This window comes from Hemiscyllium ocellatum, chromosome 19 (genome assembly GCF_020745735.1).
Source record: "Hemiscyllium ocellatum isolate sHemOce1 chromosome 19, sHemOce1.pat.X.cur, whole genome shotgun sequence".
Lineage (NCBI taxonomy): Eukaryota > Metazoa > Chordata > Chondrichthyes > Orectolobiformes > Hemiscylliidae > Hemiscyllium > Hemiscyllium ocellatum.
The window spans coordinates 4,517,544-4,535,827 of NC_083419.1; the positions used below are offsets into that span (position 1 = coordinate 4,517,544).

Below are 18,284 nucleotides of genomic sequence, written 5' to 3' on the forward strand. Positions count from 1 at the left end.
ATCCCACAGTAGACAGGTTGCCCAAAGGCTCCCCGATACCCTCTGTACAAACTAAACAATTAGTGGATCTGTGTGTGGAGTTAGGGTTGATGGACATCTGGGGGCATCTCCACTCTACAAGTAGGGATTGTTGGGCTAAAGGGCCTGTTTCCACACTGTAAGTAATCTAATCTAGCAGAAGGATGAGCAGCAATGTCTCCTTGAAGCACGGTTGAAGGTAGTCGAGAAGGCCTTCTCTGACAGACCCTGGTTGGTCAGGCTACAGAGGATTATGGTGATGCAGTCTGCACTGAATTCCGTGCTCACGCAGACTGCAAAGAAAGAGCTTACTTTCATGAAACAAAGGTTATATGAGCATGGTGACAGACCAGGCAAGTACCTAGCCTGTCTCACCTGGAAAAGGAATGCCCCTCAAGCCATTATATTAATTAGGGAAGGGTCTGAGAACCTAACGTGTGATTCTAAAAAGATTAAAGTGGAATTCCAGAGATTTTACTCTGAATTATACCAATCTGAGGGCAGACCAAAATGGAGTTCATTTTCAAGGATCTGGAGCTCCCAGGTGTGACGCTTGAAAAAGAGTCTTTTCTCAATGTCCCCTTATCAGAGCAAGAGGTTCATGAGGCTATGAAGCAGCTTCAGGGTGGAAAGGTGTCCCATCCTGATGAACTTCCTAGTGAATTCTACAAGGAATTTATAAACATACTGTCAGGCCCAATGCTCAACATGTTCAATGACTTGTACAGCCATGATCGTCTCCCAACACCTCTTAAGAGAGGCCAATATTTCACTTATTCTGAAAAAAGGGAAGGTCCCGAAGGATTGTGCTTCTTACAGGCTCATTGCACTCTTAAATGTGGACTTTAAAACCCTCTCTCAGACTCTTGCATTAAGGCTGGAAACTGTGTTACCTTCTATTGTTAAAGAGGACCAGATGGGTTTCATAAAGGGCCGCAGATCCTCCAATAATGTTAGGAGGCTGCTTCATGTGATTCAAGTGTGTCAACAACAGTCAATAAGGGATTGGTGATTCCTCCAGATGCAGAGAAGCCACTTGACCGAGTTGAGTGGCTGTACCTTTTTTAGGCAGTATAGCAGTTTGGCTTGGGCAAAGTCTTTATTAAGTGAGTAAAGGTTCTCCACGGTGGCCCTCTCACTGCGGTCATTACCAATGGGGTGCGATCAAGCAATTTTAGTATTTGTAGGGGCAGCCGACGGGCTGTCCCCTTATGCCATTGCTTTTTACATTGGTGATTGAACCATTGGCGGAGGCCATTCGTAGGGATCCTAATATATTAGCACCAGAGGTAGGGTCAAAATTACATCAGATTTCATTGTACTCGGACAATATCCTTTTTTTGTCAATCCAGGAATTTCAGGGCCTCACCTAATACAAAGCCTTTTCAGGGACAAGGTTAATTTTGCACAATCAGAGGCTATGACAATGGGTGGTCTTATGAAGGAGCTAGGTCTTGAGGACGAATCTCGATTCCCATTTAAATGGTTTTATGTATTTGGGCATATTCATCACTCCAGTTCTTGATCAGTTGTTTAAAGCTAACTTTATTCAATTATTTGACAAAATCAAACAAAACCTTCAAAGAGGGGCGTGCCTCCGGTCTCAAGGGCAGGTTGGATAGCGCTTATTAAGATAAATATTCTCCCCCATTTGTTGTACCCTATATGGATGCTCCCCCTGACTTTCAGTAAGCAAACGTCCAGGAGTCCGAACGGCTGGTTCAGCTCGTTTATTTGGCCTCGTAAACAGCCCCTTATTAAATTAACTAAACTGCAATTGCCTCACAGACTGGGGGGAGTGGATCTCCAGGACATTAAAAACGATCCACTAAGCTCACTTTCATCTTTTGTGAGTGATTGGGCTTGTGGGAACCCTCTTTCAATATGGTCAGATATTGAAACCTCCCAGGCAAAATGTCCCCTTACTAGCTTGCTGCTTTTGGACAAAATGAGGACAGTTAGGGAATATTTCAATAAGTCAATAGTTATCAATACTGTTAAAGCATGGAGGGCAATTTGGCCGAGGGAAGGCAATATTGGTCAAACATCTTCTCTTACACCTACACTGGGATAGCCGGGTTTTCAACTGGGGATGATGGATTCAGGATTCAAACATTGGGCAGCTAGGGGTGTGTCTTGCATGGGCGATTTATTTGAGGAAGACACAATGGTGTCCTTTGATCAGTTAGCACGGAAATATGAGCTATCTAGCAAGGACCTCTTTCGTTTTTTTCAAGTTAGGGATTTTATTCAAAAAAAGACTACACTTTTGACTGATCCCTACAAATCTAACACAGACAGGAGGGTACTCAGTGCTGAGAGTACACCTTCTGTCAGCACTTTATATCATCAATGGGGGGGGGTGGCCTCTCAGATGAGTTTGGTCAACCCTGCAGGGTGTGGGAGAGAGAGCTAGGTGTTGAAGTCTCCTCAGAGGCATGGGAAGATATTTGGGAAAACACAAGAAAGACATCAATTTGCAACAGGATCCAGGCTTTACAGTTGAAGATTTTCCACAGCATCCACTTGGCTTTGCATTGTCAAAATTTAAGCCAGGAGTATCTTCAACATGCCCTAAGTGTAAAGTTACTGCGGGCACGCTCATTCATTGTCTCTGGTCCTGGGGCAGGCTTCAAACATACTGGACAGCTGTAGCAGGTGCAGTGGAGAGGATTTTGGGTGTAAGGGTGGAGAAGGACCTGATCTCTCTCCTTCTGGGTCTGCCCAGCGTATTCCCTGCAGATGCGCATAAGAAAAAAACTTTTCAACATCCTCACTTCCTACACAAGAAAGAGTATCTTGTTAGGTTGGGTATCTGAAGACCCCCTGGACCTGTCAGATTGGTGGAAGATTGTTATGCAGCATATTCTCTTTGGATTTTCTCATGAGAATGGTACACCACAAAACTGGGAATTTCTATAAGACATGGCAGCCCTTTTTGGAATACCTGGACACGGATTTATCTGCCACACTAACAAGGGCTTTTATATAGCCGTAATGATTGTGTTTTATGAGCCCAATATCCAGCTGGGGGGAGGTACTGTAAATGTGTAAATAGATGAAAATGTATGCTCTTGCTGTTCGAGTGAGTGTTTTGATTTGCTGTGTTGTATTATTAATCATTATTTATTTAGTTAAGTAGTTGGTACATGAGGGCAGTTTTAGTTTTTACATTTGTTTTTAGTGTTCCTTTTTTGTATTGTTTTAAATTGTATTGCTTTGTACCTGTTGTAATATCAAAAAATCTATTTTTTAATAAAAATATATTTTTTAAAAAAGCTTACAGCTGTGAAAGACAATATTCATTATCAGCAGGGGAGTGTCCGAATAAAGCAAATCATTTCCCTCTTGCACTCTGTGTGGAGCTCTGTAAAAGGAACTACAATAACATAGAACACAGAACAGTAAAGCACAGGAACAGGCGTTTTAACTTGGCATCAAACATGATGCCAAGTTAAACTAATCCCTCCATTTCTTGCTTATTCATGAGCTTATCTAAAAGTCCCTTAAATACCTCATTGTACCTGCCTCCAACCCCACCCCAGGCAGCATGTTCCAGACTCCTTCCACTCTCTGTGAATAAAAACTTGCCCCTCACATCTCCTTTGAACTTTCCCCCTCTCACCTTAAATGCATGCCACCTACTTTTAGATATTTCAACTCTGGGAAAAATATTCTGACTGTCAATCCCATCTGTGCTTCTCATAGTTTTAGAGACTTCTCTCAAATCTCCCATCAGCCTCCACTGCTCCAGAGAACAACTTGAGATTTTCTAGCCTCTCCTTATGGCTCATATCCTCTAATCCAAGCAGCATCCTGGCAAACCTCCTCTGCACTCTCTTCAAATCCTCCACATTCTTCCTGAAATGTGGCGAGCAGAATTGAACACAATACTCTAAGTGCAGCCTAACCAAAGGCTTATAACGCTGTAACATGACATCCTGACTCTTGTACTCAATTCCCTGACCAATAAAGGCAAGCATGCCATACGCCTTCTTTCCCAGCCCACCCACTTGCGTGGCTACTTTGAGGGAGCTATAGACTTGAACCCCAAGATGCCTCTGTATGTCAATAAGGAGGACTGCAACCTTCATCCAAACTGCTGTCGATGTCCTCTGTCCTGTTTATATCCCAGGGCCAGAGTCAGGCTGAGGAACAGCCCATGAATGGTCAAACAACATGCCTCTCCTCGACGGTTTCCCAAGAAGCATTTTCAGTCGTGTGTGTGTGTGTGTGTCTGCATGTGTGTGTGTGAGTTGTGCGTGTCTATGTGTCTGTGTATGTCTGTGTGTGTGTGTGTGTGCATGTGGCTGTCTGTGTCTGTGTATGCCTGTGTCTGTGTGTCTGTGTCTGTGTCTGTGTCTGTGTGTAAATGTGTGTGTGTGTGCGTGTGTGGGGGTGTGTGTGTCTCTGTGTCTGTGTATGTCTCTGCGCGTGTGTGTCTGTGTGTACGTGTCTGTGTCTGTGTGTCTGTGTATGTCACTGCATGTGTGTGTAAGTTGTGTGTGTCTATGTGTCTGTGTATGTCTGTGGTGTGTGTCTATGCATGTGTGTGTGTCTGTCTGTGTCTGTGTATGTCTGCATGTGATTAGATTAGATTAGATTAGACTTACAGTGTGGAAACAGGCCCTTCGGCCCAACAAGTCCACACCGACCCGCCGAAGCGCAACCCACCCATACATTTACCCCTTACCTAACACTACGGGCAATTTAGCTTGGCCAATTCACCTGACCCGCACATCTTTGTGACTGTGGGAGGAAACCGGAGCACCCGGAGGAAACCCACGCAGACACGGGGAGAACGTGCAAACTCCACACAGTCAGTCGCCTGAGTCGGGAATTGAACCCGGGTCTACAGGCGCTGTGAGGCAGCAGTGCTAACCACTGTGCCACCGTGCCGCCCATGTGTGTGTAAATGTGTGTGGGGGTGTGTGTCTATGTGTCTGTGTATGTCTCTGCTTGTGTGTGTCTGTATGTGTGTGTAAGTTGTGTGTGTCTGTGTCTGTATATGTCTGTGGTGTGTGTCTGTGCATGTGTGTGTGGCTGTCTGTGTCTGTGTGCGTCTCTGCGTGTGTGTGTAAATGTGGGTGTGTGACTGTGTGTGTCTGCGGGACCGAAGGGCCTGTCTCCTTGCTGTAGGACTCTATGACTCAGAATAAGTGGCAATAAAGTTGAATGCATGGCTGGAAATCTCTTTCTGAGAGAAGCTAGTAAAAGTCCTTTAACTCTATTTCAGTTTTGCTGTGAGTCATTGCTGGCCTTAGAGCTGGTAAGTGTTCATAGAATCACACAACCCAGGAGAATGCCATTCACCTGACTCTGCCCATACCAGCTCTCTGAAAGATCTGCCCAGTTGGTCCTTTCCCCATACCCTTAAAATCTTTCTTTTCCTTTACGTGTTGCTCTTATTCCATAAGCTGTAGGAGCAGAAGTAGGCCATTCAGCCCATTGACTCTGTTCCACCATTCAATGAGATGATAGCTGACCTGGTCATCCTTAACTCGACTTCCCTGCCTTTCCCCCATAACCCTTGACTCCCCCCTGAGTAAAAGTCTATCTCAGTCTTGGATATACTTAAAGACCCAGCCCTGTGCGGTAAAGAATTCACCAGATTCACTCCCCTCAGAGAGAAGACATTCCTTTACATCTCCATCTTAACATGTAAAACCTTATTCTGAGGCGATACGCTCTGGCCCTAGACTCTGCCACAAGAGGAACCAACCTTTCTGCATCGACCCTGTCAAACCCCTCTGAATCTTGTATGCTTCAATGAGGTCTCCCCTCATCCTTCTAAACTACAGCAAATATAATTGGATTACTATTGAATGCACTTCCACTGACCTTGGCTGGTGCATTGTAGAGGATGATTGGAAATGAGCAAACCTTAGATACCAATGAGACCATAAGACCATACGGCATAGAAGCAGAAATTAGACCATTCGACCCAACGAGTCTGCTCTGCCATTCAATCATGACTGATAAGTTTTCCAACCCCATTTTCCTGCTTTCTCCTGTAATTGCTGATCCACGGTGGCTCAGTGGTTAGCACTGCTGCCTCACAGTGCTAGGGAGCCAAGTTCGATCCCCACCTCGGGGAACTGACTGTGTGGAGTTTGTACATTCTTCCTGTGTCTGCGTGGGTTTCCTGTGGTTTCCACCCACAGTCCAAAGATGTGCAGGTCAGGTAGATTAGCCATGCTAAATTGCCCATAGTGTTCAGGGGTGTGTAGACTTCGTGAAAAGTCAGGGAAAAATGTAGGTTACTCTTCAGAGGGTGGGTGTGGGCTTGTTGGGTCAAAGGGCCTGTCTCCATACTGTAAGAATAATAAAAAAAATTCTTTCGCGGCATTTTATTATACAATGAAATAACCATTGAGCAGGAAATGCAATTACTTTGTATAAGTAGCAGAGAAGTATTTTGAAGCTGTGTTCTTTATCAGGAAGGCACCTGCATCTGACCAGGAGCTGAAGGGTCTGATAAACAGATATATCCTGACCTAGTGTCAGAGGCTATGTTTAACAAGCTGCTAATGTTAGTTCACAACTCTCTAATCAGAAGCACACACAGCCCTCAAACAAATCCACTGGAAAACCAATATCCAAGATATATTTAGAAACAAGATTGTTTAAAAAAAAAGGTGACAGGCACACGAAAAACACAAGTTCCAGTTTCTCTTCTTATCCCTTGTCTCGGACATTTGTCAAGAATAGGGAAGAGAGGACATTGGGGTTAAATAGGTCCTGGGAGAAAGAGGGTGTACTGAGGCAGATGGAGACAATATCCAAATGTCAGCATTTCATCTGGGAATAGAATGGAGCCAATGTCTTAGAGAATCACAAAGAGTGAGTCTTCAGGGTCAAAATAAATCATTCCTACAATACAAAATTCTTGCCAAATGCTGGAACATTTGGTCGTTTTATTCATATCTACCTGTCCCTTCACATCTGCCTGATCCCCTTTTGTTGAGATCCCATATCTGCCTTTCTCCCACACCTGTCCGATTTCCTCCTCCCACAACAGTCTGTTGTCGACCCCCGTCCCCCCACCCTTCCACATTTGCCTCTCCTCCACACGTGTGGTATCCCTATATCTGGTTGTCTCGTCTGTCTGGACCACCACATCTATCTATTCCTTTCACATCCGCCTGCTATGCCAGCTGGAGGCTAGAATTGCACAGAGCAGTAAAAACTACTTCCAGATTCCAACTCTGAAATCATTCCTTTCTAAAAACGCTCACAGTGAGTTAAAGGAGGCCTAACATTCAGTAACATCAGTGACCTGCAATCCCCTTCTCCCAGATTTGAGGTTGAACAGCAGGATATTTTGTCTGGAAGTGTCTCTAACACGGGTGGGGTTTCGAATTCAGAGGCAGGTGTTGGATATTGGGCTCTTTGGCTAATTAAAGTGCTTGCCCCATGGTTAGAGAGAGGCTAGTGACTGCCTAGAGTTTGGTGAATTTCTTCTGCACTCTTTCTAGTTTAATAACATCCTTCCTATAACAAAAACCGAGCACAATACCCCAAGAGTAGGAACACAACTCCAAAGTTGTAGATGTGCAGTGTACAGGGATTTCGGAATAATTATAGTGTGCGAAGAAAATCATCTCATGTGTTGCTTTTTCTGACACTTGCCACTTTGAAAACACATCCACTTTGTGGGAGACCAAGGTGAAGAGACTCACTGAGGAACATTTGTACAGAGCCCATTGTGTGTTACATGATGTAGTTTTTTTTTATTACAGACAATAATCCTAACCCGAATAGTCACAATCAGGGGGCACAGGCTGAGGATAAAGAATGAAAGAACCACAGGCGACAGCAGGAAATTTAATGTTTTTAACCAGAAACTGCCTGGAAAGATGCTGAACAGTTCAGTAGGAACTTTCAAACAGAACTGGATATTTGCAGAGGAAATGTCTATAGGTCTACAGGGAAAGAGTGAGGGATTGTGTCCAAATAAACAGAGCATTCAAAGGAGCAGCACAGGGATAATGGAGCAAAGCTCCTCCTTCTGCTCTGTGACATTGGATTTCCGACCATACCCTGTCACCTTGGAGGATCAACATCAGTCTGTGTCGCTGAAATGACCTGCTGCCTCACCATTCCACTATCTGTCATCTCTGCACCTCTCTATCATCCAGGCTCCATTTTTCGTTTCCTTTATCTCTTACTTTTCCTTAATCACTTTGATACTTGAAATGTCAGAACTTCTTCTCTCTCGCTCTCTCTTCAAAGGCAATGATGAATATTCTCCAGCAACTTGTTGTCTTTATTTCAGATTTCCGGTCTCTTATTCACTCTCTTATTCTCCTTTTCTGAATCCTAACCCTAACCCTAACCCTGCACCGAACTTTAAATTCGCTCCTAATCTTAATCTTAACTCTTAACGCAACTCTGACCCTAACCCTAACCCTAACATTAATCCTAACCCCAACCCTAACCCTAACCCTAATCCTATCTCTAACACTAATCCTAACCTGAACTCTAACCCTAACCCTAATCCTAATTCTACCACTAATCCTAACCCTAACTTTAACCCTAACCCTAATCCTGACCAATGCTAACCCTAATCCTGACCAATGCTAACCCTAACTCTAACCACAACCCTTAACCTAACCCAAACCCAAACCCTTTCACTGTGTTAATCTAACCCTAATCCTAACCCTATCACTGGTGAGCTGTCTATCCCTAACAGATTGACTGTCTGCTGCTGCTCCAATCTGTGCAGATGCCTTGCCGTGTTTGATTTAAAGTGAATTACACAATGTGTAGACAAAAGACAACATTTATTGTGGTTTGTTTAGTACATGACATTGGACTGGGCTAAAACATCTCTCTCTCTCTCTCTCTCTCTCTCTCTCTCTCTCTCACACACACACACACACTTAACAATATTTACAAGATTTAGAATGTTGGGTTTTTTTTCAAGGTGGGGTGTGCCCTTCTGAAAAACAATTTGCAGTACTTTGTTATAAAGAGCATTAAGTTGGTAGGAATCAACACACTTCAGATGGAGTTCTCGTGGAAATGGTCGTTGTAATTGTAACTGAAGTGCCAGTGATCGCGAGTGCAGTGTTCATGTTCACTGTGGGGATAGTGAGAATTTGAACAGTTTCCCAGTCTCTGCAGCACCTGGGCATCGAACTGGTACGTTAACTTTCTGCGCACTTTCACAATCTCGCCTGTCCGGCTGTAGTTTCTCAGAGCCCGAGCCATTTTCTGGTAGGTCATGGTTTTCCGGTTGCCCTTTCTCCTGCCCCACATCTCCGCCACTTTCTCCTTGTTCTTGGAGATGAACTGGAACACACCACTCTTTCTGTCCACCCACTGAATGCAGTCGGACATCTCGGAATCATGGAGAGACTCACTCAGGAATTCATAAAGACGGAGTCTTCTTCTGCCTATAATGGAGTCCAGTGTTACCAAGGTCAACAAAGGGCAACAGAATTGTTACAGCACAAAGGGAGGCCATTTTAGTCATCAGATCTTCAAACGAGCATCATACCCCATGGGAGGCTGTATTGTTGGTATCATGGAATGTAACAGGGTCAGGAAAAGAGGGCAAATGCTCCAAATCCACGCTTTAATCAGCACAGGATGTAGCCAGCAAAATACAGGGCGACCGCTTTATCCGTGGAATCGTTTTCTGAGGTTTCAGTTACCTGTAGTTTACCATGGCCCGAACATATTACAGGCAATATTCTAGAACCAGGGACCAGGGGACTGCTGGGAAGGTAAATTCCCTGTTTAACTGAATGGTTTTGCTACTATCTGCAGTATTGGGCTTCTACGGTAGGTTTAGGAGTGTAACACCCCCACCCACCCCCCCACCCTCCCCCACATGACTAAGGGGTAGGGGACTACTGTAAAAGTAAAATACAGCAAATGCAGGAAATTTGAAATGGAAACAGAAACAGTGGAGAGAGAAACAGAGTTGACTAATTTGGAACTGATGAGTCATACTGGGCACTAGCATTCCTCTCTCCACAGACACTCAGCCAGATATGCTGAGTTTTTCCAGCACTTCCTGCCCTTGACACTGGAGTTAAGCAGCGCATTTGGATTAAGGTCCGAATGGCTGGGGTTAAAACAATTGAGAATTGTTTAATTGTGTCATAGTGTGACAGCAGAACACAATCCACAGAGAAATCTGTCCAATTAATTGGGGGGATGATTAAGACAGGATTGAAAACAACAAAAGCAGCATCCATGGAGAAAGAGCAAGCTAACGTTTCTAGTCTAGATGATTCTTCAGAGGTGAAGGGAAGTGTAACCCATTGTGATTTCCAGCGTTTTTTTTGTTTTCAGTAGAAATTCCAGTTTCTGCAGTAATTTGTCCCTCCACTAGAAGCAGAATGGGTATGCTATAGAGGGGTGGGGGAGGATATGGGAGGTGGGATATGGGTATGTTATGGAGGGGTGGGGGAGAATATGGGAGGTGGGATATGGGTATGTTATGAAGGGGTGGGGAGGATATGGGAGGTGGGATATGGGTATGTTATGGAGGGGTGGGGGAGGATATGGGAGGTGGGATATGGGTATGTTATGAAGGGGTGGGGGAGGATATGGGAGGTGGGATATGGGTATGTTATGGAGGGGTGGGGGAGGATATGGGAGGTGGGATATGGGTATGTTATGAAGGGGTGGGGGAGGATATGGGAGGTGGGATATGGGTATGTTATGGAGGGGTGGGGGAGTATATGGGAGGTGGGATATGGGTATGTTATGGAGGGGTGGGGGAGTATATGGGAGGTGGGGTATGGGTATGTTATGGAGGGGTGGGGAGGATATGGGAGGTTGATAAAGGGAAGTGAGAGGACTAACCTTTTCCTTGCCTCGGGATAAACAAATCTTGAAAGTGATTGTCTGGAAAATAACTTGGAAACTGGGAGCCATTGTTGTGTGCGAGCTTGTTGCCGTCAAGATTAAAATCCATCTGCAGATATAAACGATGAAACCGTGTTAAAATCACAGGGTTAGACAAAACTCACCTCCTTATGAGTCAGGCTGTGACCTTGGTTCATGGAGCTTGAAAGGAGAAGTTCTTTGTCAGTTGAATCTGGAACATGCTTAATATTGAGCACTGCCTTTTGAATATCTCTTCAGAGACTTTGCAATCTGAACTCCAATAACACAAACAATAAGGAATCTATACATTGGTTCAGTGCTCCCATTGGCTCAATCATTCCAAAGTGGAGAAAGAAAGCCACCGTTCAGTTATACAAGGGGCCAGCAAAGAGCCAACAGTCAGATTGACCTGTGCCCTTTTTATTTAAACGGATGTTACCTGAAGAACTCCAGGGAGACTGAACCCACTCCTCTTTGAGAACAAACTCAAGAGGCTTTTTGGCACATTTTGGCCACAGTGAGAAGGTTAAAGGGCACAGTCTATCACCATTTGATGGGAAATGGGCTCGTCCAACAATGGGCTGGAAACAATTTTGGGTGAAATTCATAAAGATAGCCCCGTACATAAAACCATAGTCACAGTCTGAGAATGGTATAGTCTAAGAATGGTATAGTTCTGAGAATGGTATAGTCTGAGAATGAAGGTGAGAGCATTCAGGAGAGATGTTAGGAAGCACTTCTACACAAAAAGGGTAGGAGAGGTTTGGATCTCTCTTTCACAAATGGTAGTGGATGCTAAATAAGTTAAAATTAAATCTGAGATAGGTAAATTTTGTTGAGAAGAGGTACTAAGGGATATGGGCCTAAGGCAGATAGATGGATTGAGGCCACAGATCAGTCATAATCTCACTGAATGACAGAACAGCTTCAACAGGCTGAATGGCCTACTCCTGTTCCTGTGTTCCAACATGGGGAAAAGGGAGGGTTTGGTAAAGCTGCCCTAACTCCATTGTCCTCTCAAGTTCTGACTGACCAGATGAGACACTCCATCATGACTGGATTTGTTTAAAATACATGGGCAGTATCTGTGCAGAGACAGGGAGCACAGCACTGTCACAGCATTTGCTATAGTTGCAACAATTTGGACTGTCAATTAAATCATTTTAATTCTAATTACTACTGTTTAATACTTGGTTTTTGGTGGAGGGTGGGAGGGCTGGATTAAGAATGATGTAAATTTCCCTTTCAGAAACAGCTTTTCACAAACCGAGTAACTCTTTTATCAAAGTATTTAGTGATATTATTGTCCAAAGACCCAGGTAATGTTCTGGAGACCCAGGTTCAAATCCAGGCTACGGCAAATGATGGAATCCAAATTCAATAAAGATCTGGAATTGAAAAATCTAATAGTGACCACTGCTGATTGTTGTAAAAACTCACTGGGCAGAAACAGCTGCTCAGTAACACTCCAGATTCACAGCGAAGTAGTTGACTGGTAACTGCCCTCTGGCCAATAAGGGATTGGTAATAAATATACTGGCCAGTGATGCTCACATCTCAGGAAGAAATAATTAGAAAAATTACAAGCCATTTTGTGGAAACCCACAATGCCCAAACTGCTGGCTAAGTTGGCTGGAAGACTGGTTTGTGATGCAGACTGATGCTAACAGTGTGAGTTCAATTCCTGCACTAGCTGGGTTTACTGTGACAGACACTGCCCCCCCCACCCCCACACCTCCCCTCCCTGTGCCCCCTCCCCCAAACCATCTGAGGCTTGGTGACCCTCGAGGTAATCCACCATCAGTCATCTTTCTTTAGTGAGACTATGGTGACTTCACCTTTATTGGTTACAAGCGATATTTCGAGTACAGTCGATTCTGCTATAACAGGCTTTTATTCAAAGTGAATAGGCTTTAACACGGTTGAAGGATTTAGACTGTTATCTGTAGAACATGAACTTTCCTTACCTATCTTGGTTATAACAATTCCTGAGGAAGGGCTTATGCCCGAAACGTCGATTCTCCTGCTCTTTGGATACTGCCTGACCTGCTGTGCTTTTCCAGCAACACATTTTTCAGCTCTGATCTCCAGCATCTGCAATCCTCACTTTCTCCTATAACAATTCCATCCCCATTAGTTTAAGTGGTGCTGTTGTTACATAATTTTCTTATAACACGTGATCGCATGGGAATAGAACTATCAGTTTCTCCTTGGAGTGCCATGGGATCATGAGCAGCCACCTGAACCATTGGATCAGGCAGACTTTGGGGGTTCATGTTTTTGTGAGGTTCAGATCCTCCATCACAGAAACATGCCATTCCAGTCAACTCGCATTTACCCCTCACTCAAATTTCTTTCCAGCCACTTCCATCTAAACCTAATCATAATGGATCTCTTTTCCCCATGGATTCCTTTGGCCTTCCCCCTAAATGCCTCCAAATTGTTTCACTGAACCATTTGTCGTGCTGGGAATTCCTCAGTCTCAGCAGTCCCAGGCTCTCGGAGTTTACACTGAATCTCCCCACTGGGTTTATCAGTGACGTATGTCTATGATTGGTGGTTTTGCTTCCCAGTCCCTTTCAAATCCCTCCAGAAATCTTTAAAACCAACCCTCCAGCTCTTCTTCTCTCGGGCAAAAGGACTGTTCAATCTTTTCTCAGTTCTGGCATCATTCTTGTAAGTCTTTACTGGCATCTCCCAGGGCCTGCCTGTCTGTTTTTTCAAAATGATCGAGAGAAAGAAGATGATTTCTGACAATGTAGCTCTCTCACCGTCTCACTCTCAGGGTTGGGTGTGACAACGCAGCGATTCATGGCCTGAACATTGAGCCAAAGAGCCGATTCTGCCAAGGCAAATCCAGTGACTATGTGTTCGGCTCCCACTCCCCACCCCTGCTCCCATTAAGGTGATGTACGAAATAAGTTGAGGTGAGGTCCGTTTCCCCCACTTCCAGCACCACCACCAGCTGTCAACAAAGTCAGAAATGTAAAATCCATCAAACGCGTGAGGGGTTCAAACAGCCCTCAACCTCCATACTCCAACAAGGTGGGTAAATTGACCAAATGTACACAACAGATTTTGGTATCCAGCGTGGACCATGCATTCCACTGAATTTGTCCAGCAAGTATCTCTCCCCCTTCCTACACTGAGGGGGTGGTGGGGGTGGGGTGGGGATGGGGGGGGCGTCAGGGTTCACTCTGACTCTCGAACCAAGTCATGGCCAGAGACCCCAGACTCATCCCTCAGACACATCTCTGGGCACTGAGCTGTCTACAAGGATATATGATGTGGAGGTGCCGGTGTTGGACTGGAGTGTACAAAATTAAAATTCACACAGCACCAGGTTATAGTCCAACAGGTTTATTTAGAAGCATGAGCTTTTGAAGCATTGCTCCTTCATCAGGTATCTGTGGAACAAGATAATAAGACACAGAATTTATAGCAAAAGATTACAGTGTCGTGCAACTAAAACAACATATTGAACAAACCTAGCTTGCTGTTAAGTCTTTCATCAGCTGTTAACTCTGCAACCCATTTGAAACGAAGGAAGACTTAACAGCAATCTAGGTGTGTTCAATATATCATTTCAGTCGCAGACACTGTAATCTTTCGCTATAAATTCTGTGTCTTATGATCCTGCTTCACAACCACCTGATGAAGGAGCGTCGCTCCGAAAGCTAGTGCTTCCAAATAAACCTGTTGGACTATAACCTGGTGTTGTGTGATTTTTAACTTTGTACAAGGATATAGACATCAGACAACATTATTGGTTAGTTACTCTTAGCCACATTCCCAGTTACTCTCTAATCACTAGAAGTTGCTGGAAAAGCTCAGCAGGTCTGGCAGCATCTGTGGAGAGAAATCAGAGTTAACATTTTGGGTCGAGTGATCCTGAAGGGTATTTTTGTCTCTGATTTACAGCATCTGCAGTTCTTTCGCTTTTAACTCTACAGTCACTATTCTCTTATTCCTTTACAAAATCAGGAGCAGAATGCACAGAATGGACCATTCTACCCATCCTGCCCCTACTGGCCCTTTCCAACAGCTGTCCATTAATCCCAGCCCATTACATTTTCCCTCCATTCACTCTGCATTCCCCGACCCCTTCTCTCCCCGTATTCATCCAATTTTCTTTTGAGGTTACTCCTGAATCTTTGCGTTCCAGACCCTGACTCACTGAGTGAAACCAGGACCCAGATTTCCCTTGGGGAGTGTTCATTGGCCCAACAGCCTATCTCCTTAGTTAATCCAATCAATTATCATCAAACCATGCAGTCGCACACACGCACGTCCCTCAACACTCAGTTTCTGAACTTACAGCATCCTGGAAATGTTGGGACTGTACATTCAGGGGACAGTAAGGGCCAGGTCCAGTCTCTGGATAGTGCTGGAAGCTGTACATCGAGAATGATGGACCTTCACAAGAAAGGAACACAATTACCCAAAGAGACAGAGGAAAATAAACACACTGATGCTGAGTGAAAGGAGCAGGTTGAGATACTTGCTTGGTATGTACTGGAGTCCAGCGTCCTGTCTGAACTGAGATGAGGGCTGCTGGTGTTGCTGATGGTGGATCACCTCAAACGCATCATTAAACAGGGGGGTGTAGTTATCCTGCATGCAGCAACCCTGAGGGGTGGCGAGAGAAATGTAAAATAATGACAGCTACATGAGAAAGGTTTCAAGTACTTACAATTACATTCTTAAAAGTTTTAAATAGTGAGAGTGACATTAAAAAGTCTAAACAATTACACTTACATTTAAACAAGTTTTCAATAATTAAAATTACATTTAAAAGTTAGATACAGTTTTAGTTAAAGTTTAAAAAGTTTCAAATAATTAAAGTTACAATTTTCAAAAAATGATTTAAATAGTTATAGTTAAATTCTAAAAACATTTAAATATTTTAGATAACATTAGATTAGATTCCCTACATGTGGAAACAGGCCCTTTGGCCCAGCAAGTCCATACTGACCCGTCGAAGAGTAAGCCAGCCAGATCTGTTTCCCTCTGACTAATGCACCTCATACCTTGTAGTCACTATATAATTCAAACGGTTTCAATAATTATGTTTACCTTTTTTAAAAAATGTTTAAATGGTTATATTGTTTTTTTTAAGTTTTAAATGGTTATTGTTAAATATTAAAAGGTCTTAAATAATTACATTTACATTTTCTATAAAGTTTAGTTACAATTTTAAAAAGTTTTAAATAATTACGTCTTTAAAAGGTTTAAATAATTATGATCAATTTTTGTTTAAAAAGTTTAAATAGTTACAGGTAAAATCTAAAAAAACTTACATTTTTAACAAGTTTTAAATAATTGTAGTTACATTTTTAAAAAGAGTTAAATAGTTGTGATTAAATTTTAAAAGATTTTATATAATTATTGCTACATTTTAAAAAATAACTATAGCTACAGTTTTAGAAAGGTTTAAATAATTGTAATTACATTTTTAGAGAAGATTGAAATAGTTATAGTTACATTTTTGAAATATTTTAAACAATTATAGTTGCTTTTAAAATAGTTTTAAATAATTACAAAAGCAAATTACTGCGGTTGCTGAAAATGTCAAATTAAAACTGAAAACGCGGGTGAAATAAGAAGGAACAGTCATACTGGGTTCAAAACCTTAACTCTGCCTTCCCCGCACAGAGGCTGCCAGAACTGCGGAGTTTCTGCAGTATTCCCTGTTAAATAGTTCTAATAAAGTTTTCAATAATCACAGTTAACATTGCTTGGTCACGATTATTACAGCTTGATTTTTCTCAATCGACCATCAACACCTGAGCAAAATCCAAGCGAAGGTTTGGGTTCGGCTTACCATGTTTCACACACAATAACGGGAGACCTGCAAAAAACATAAAGTGAAATTATACATTGATCCCATTCCATTCAGGCAGAAGCGATGTCCCCGCGGGGATCAGCTTGATTCATTCTGGGGGGTTACGGGAGGGTGGGGGTCTGGTGCCTGCTTTGTTTTCTAACCGGGGGTAAAATGCCATTTGTCCTGAGCCTCCTGTAGGTATGACTTACCTGTGCTAACTTCCCCAACTCTGAGCGGTGCTGACTTGAAACATTTTAAATAGTGTAACTCCTGTCCCACGTCAGCCTGTCATTCGATCCTTTGCTGTCTACTACATCTCCATCGATTCAACATCCCCCTATGTGTTGGCAAGGCATTAAACAGAGTGCAAAAATAAAACAACACGACAGCCTTTAAATACTTTAACCAGGGCTAGGGATTTTTTTTCCCCCCCTCTCTCTGATGGAGTGTTACTTCCTCCTCTCTGTAGAAATGGTGAGTTTTAATCATGTACCGCAGAGTTATGTACTTTTGCAAAGTCATTCCCTTCTTGTGACTCAAAAAAAAATTCCTTTCTCCTCAAATGCCAGCAGATATTTTCCCTTCTTCCAAACCAGTTCTGACCATGGACAGTTGGCTGACCAGACTGCCCACCTGCAATGTATTAAAAGATAGTTTTGTGATATGTGCAATAACAAATCCAGGTTTTATTTCTAAGCAAAATCTGTGAACTGGCTAAAAAGGCAGAAGCAGAATCCCTACAATGTGGAGGCAGGCCACTCAGCCCATTGAGGCCACAGAAGAGCATCCCACCACTAACCAATCTCTCCACTTCTCATGGCCAATCCACCCTAACCTGCACGTCGTTGGACCATGGGGGGAATCCCACACAGACATGGCAGGGGGCAATGTGCAAACTCCACACAGACAGTCACCTGAGGCTGGAATCGAACCCAGGTTTCCTGCTGTTGGGAGGCAGCAGTGCTAACCACTGAGCCACCCCAAAATGCAGGTTAATGTAACGTTCTCAGATTTAAGGTGCTAAGGGCTACTCATGGCGGCACCCAGCATTCACCATTGAACCATGCTATCCAGTAAAATTAAAATTTCACATAAATTTCAAACAAGTTCAGCTTCCCATGAAGGGCTGGTGGGGATTTATTGTTAAAACAGACAAAATATGCAGGACGAAGGAGTGAAGCCCCCCACCTCACCCCCAGGTGAATTTCTGGAGCTTGTAAATGGACTTCAAAAGATAATAATGATTACTCTGCTCAGAATACAACCTACCAGTGGTTAAAGAAATGCTGGGAGATGTAACAAGCTTTTGTTTAAATTCATTTGTGAGATTGTGTTTTGGGAGATGTGATGGTGGGGGTGTAGGGGAGGGTTTGGTGATGGCGAGTGTTGTAGGTAATTGGGATCAGTCCTGGGGCAAGGGGGCATGTAGAAGTTGCACTCAATGGAAGGTTCGCTGTTGGTGAGGGGTGACAGTCATTTGTCAGCAAAGAAATGGAGACATCATTTTCTTCAAATTGAAATTAAGTGCAAAGTGCTGCTAATAACAGAAATATAATCAGAAAGTGCTGGAGAAACTCAGCAGGTCTGACAG

The 18,284-nt window shown here is 43.4% G+C and overlaps 1 protein-coding gene across 3 annotated transcripts; it reads right to left on the reverse strand.

Annotated features, from left to right (window-relative positions):
- Positions 1-8,728: 8,728 nt before the first annotated feature.
- Positions 8,729-17,106, reverse strand: LOC132824611 (transcription factor Spi-C-like). Of its 3 annotated transcripts, none has more exons than XM_060839204.1 (6): positions 16,903-16,968; positions 16,653-16,717; positions 15,372-15,495; positions 15,185-15,282; positions 10,843-10,954; positions 8,729-9,419 (listed from the first exon to the last, which is right to left on the reverse strand). In XM_060839204.1, exons 3-6 carry the CDS (start codon positions 15,484-15,486, stop codon positions 9,025-9,027), a joined length of 720 nt encoding a protein of 239 aa, XP_060695187.1. In that variant the 5' UTR covers positions 15,487-15,495; positions 16,653-16,717; positions 16,903-16,968; the 3' UTR covers positions 8,729-9,024. The 3 variants fall into 3 exon arrangements, with proteins under 3 accessions (XP_060695187.1, XP_060695184.1, XP_060695186.1); XM_060839203.1 differs by having other exon boundaries at positions 8,732-9,419; positions 16,691-16,717; positions 16,903-17,106; XM_060839201.1 differs by lacking the exon at positions 16,903-16,968 and having other exon boundaries at positions 8,730-9,419; positions 16,593-16,679.
- Positions 17,107-18,284: the final 1,178 nt, after the last annotated feature.

Coding starts and splice junctions, on each gene's coding strand:
- LOC132824611 (XM_060839201.1), bottom strand. Junction 10,955..15,184: donor CCCAACATTTCCAGGATGCT/GTAAGTTCAGAA, acceptor TTATATCTGCAG/ATGGATTTTAATCTTGACGG. Junction 9,420..10,842: donor TATCCCGAGGCAAGGAAAAG/GTTAGTCCTCTC, acceptor ACTCCATTATAG/GCAGAAGAAGACTCCGTCTT.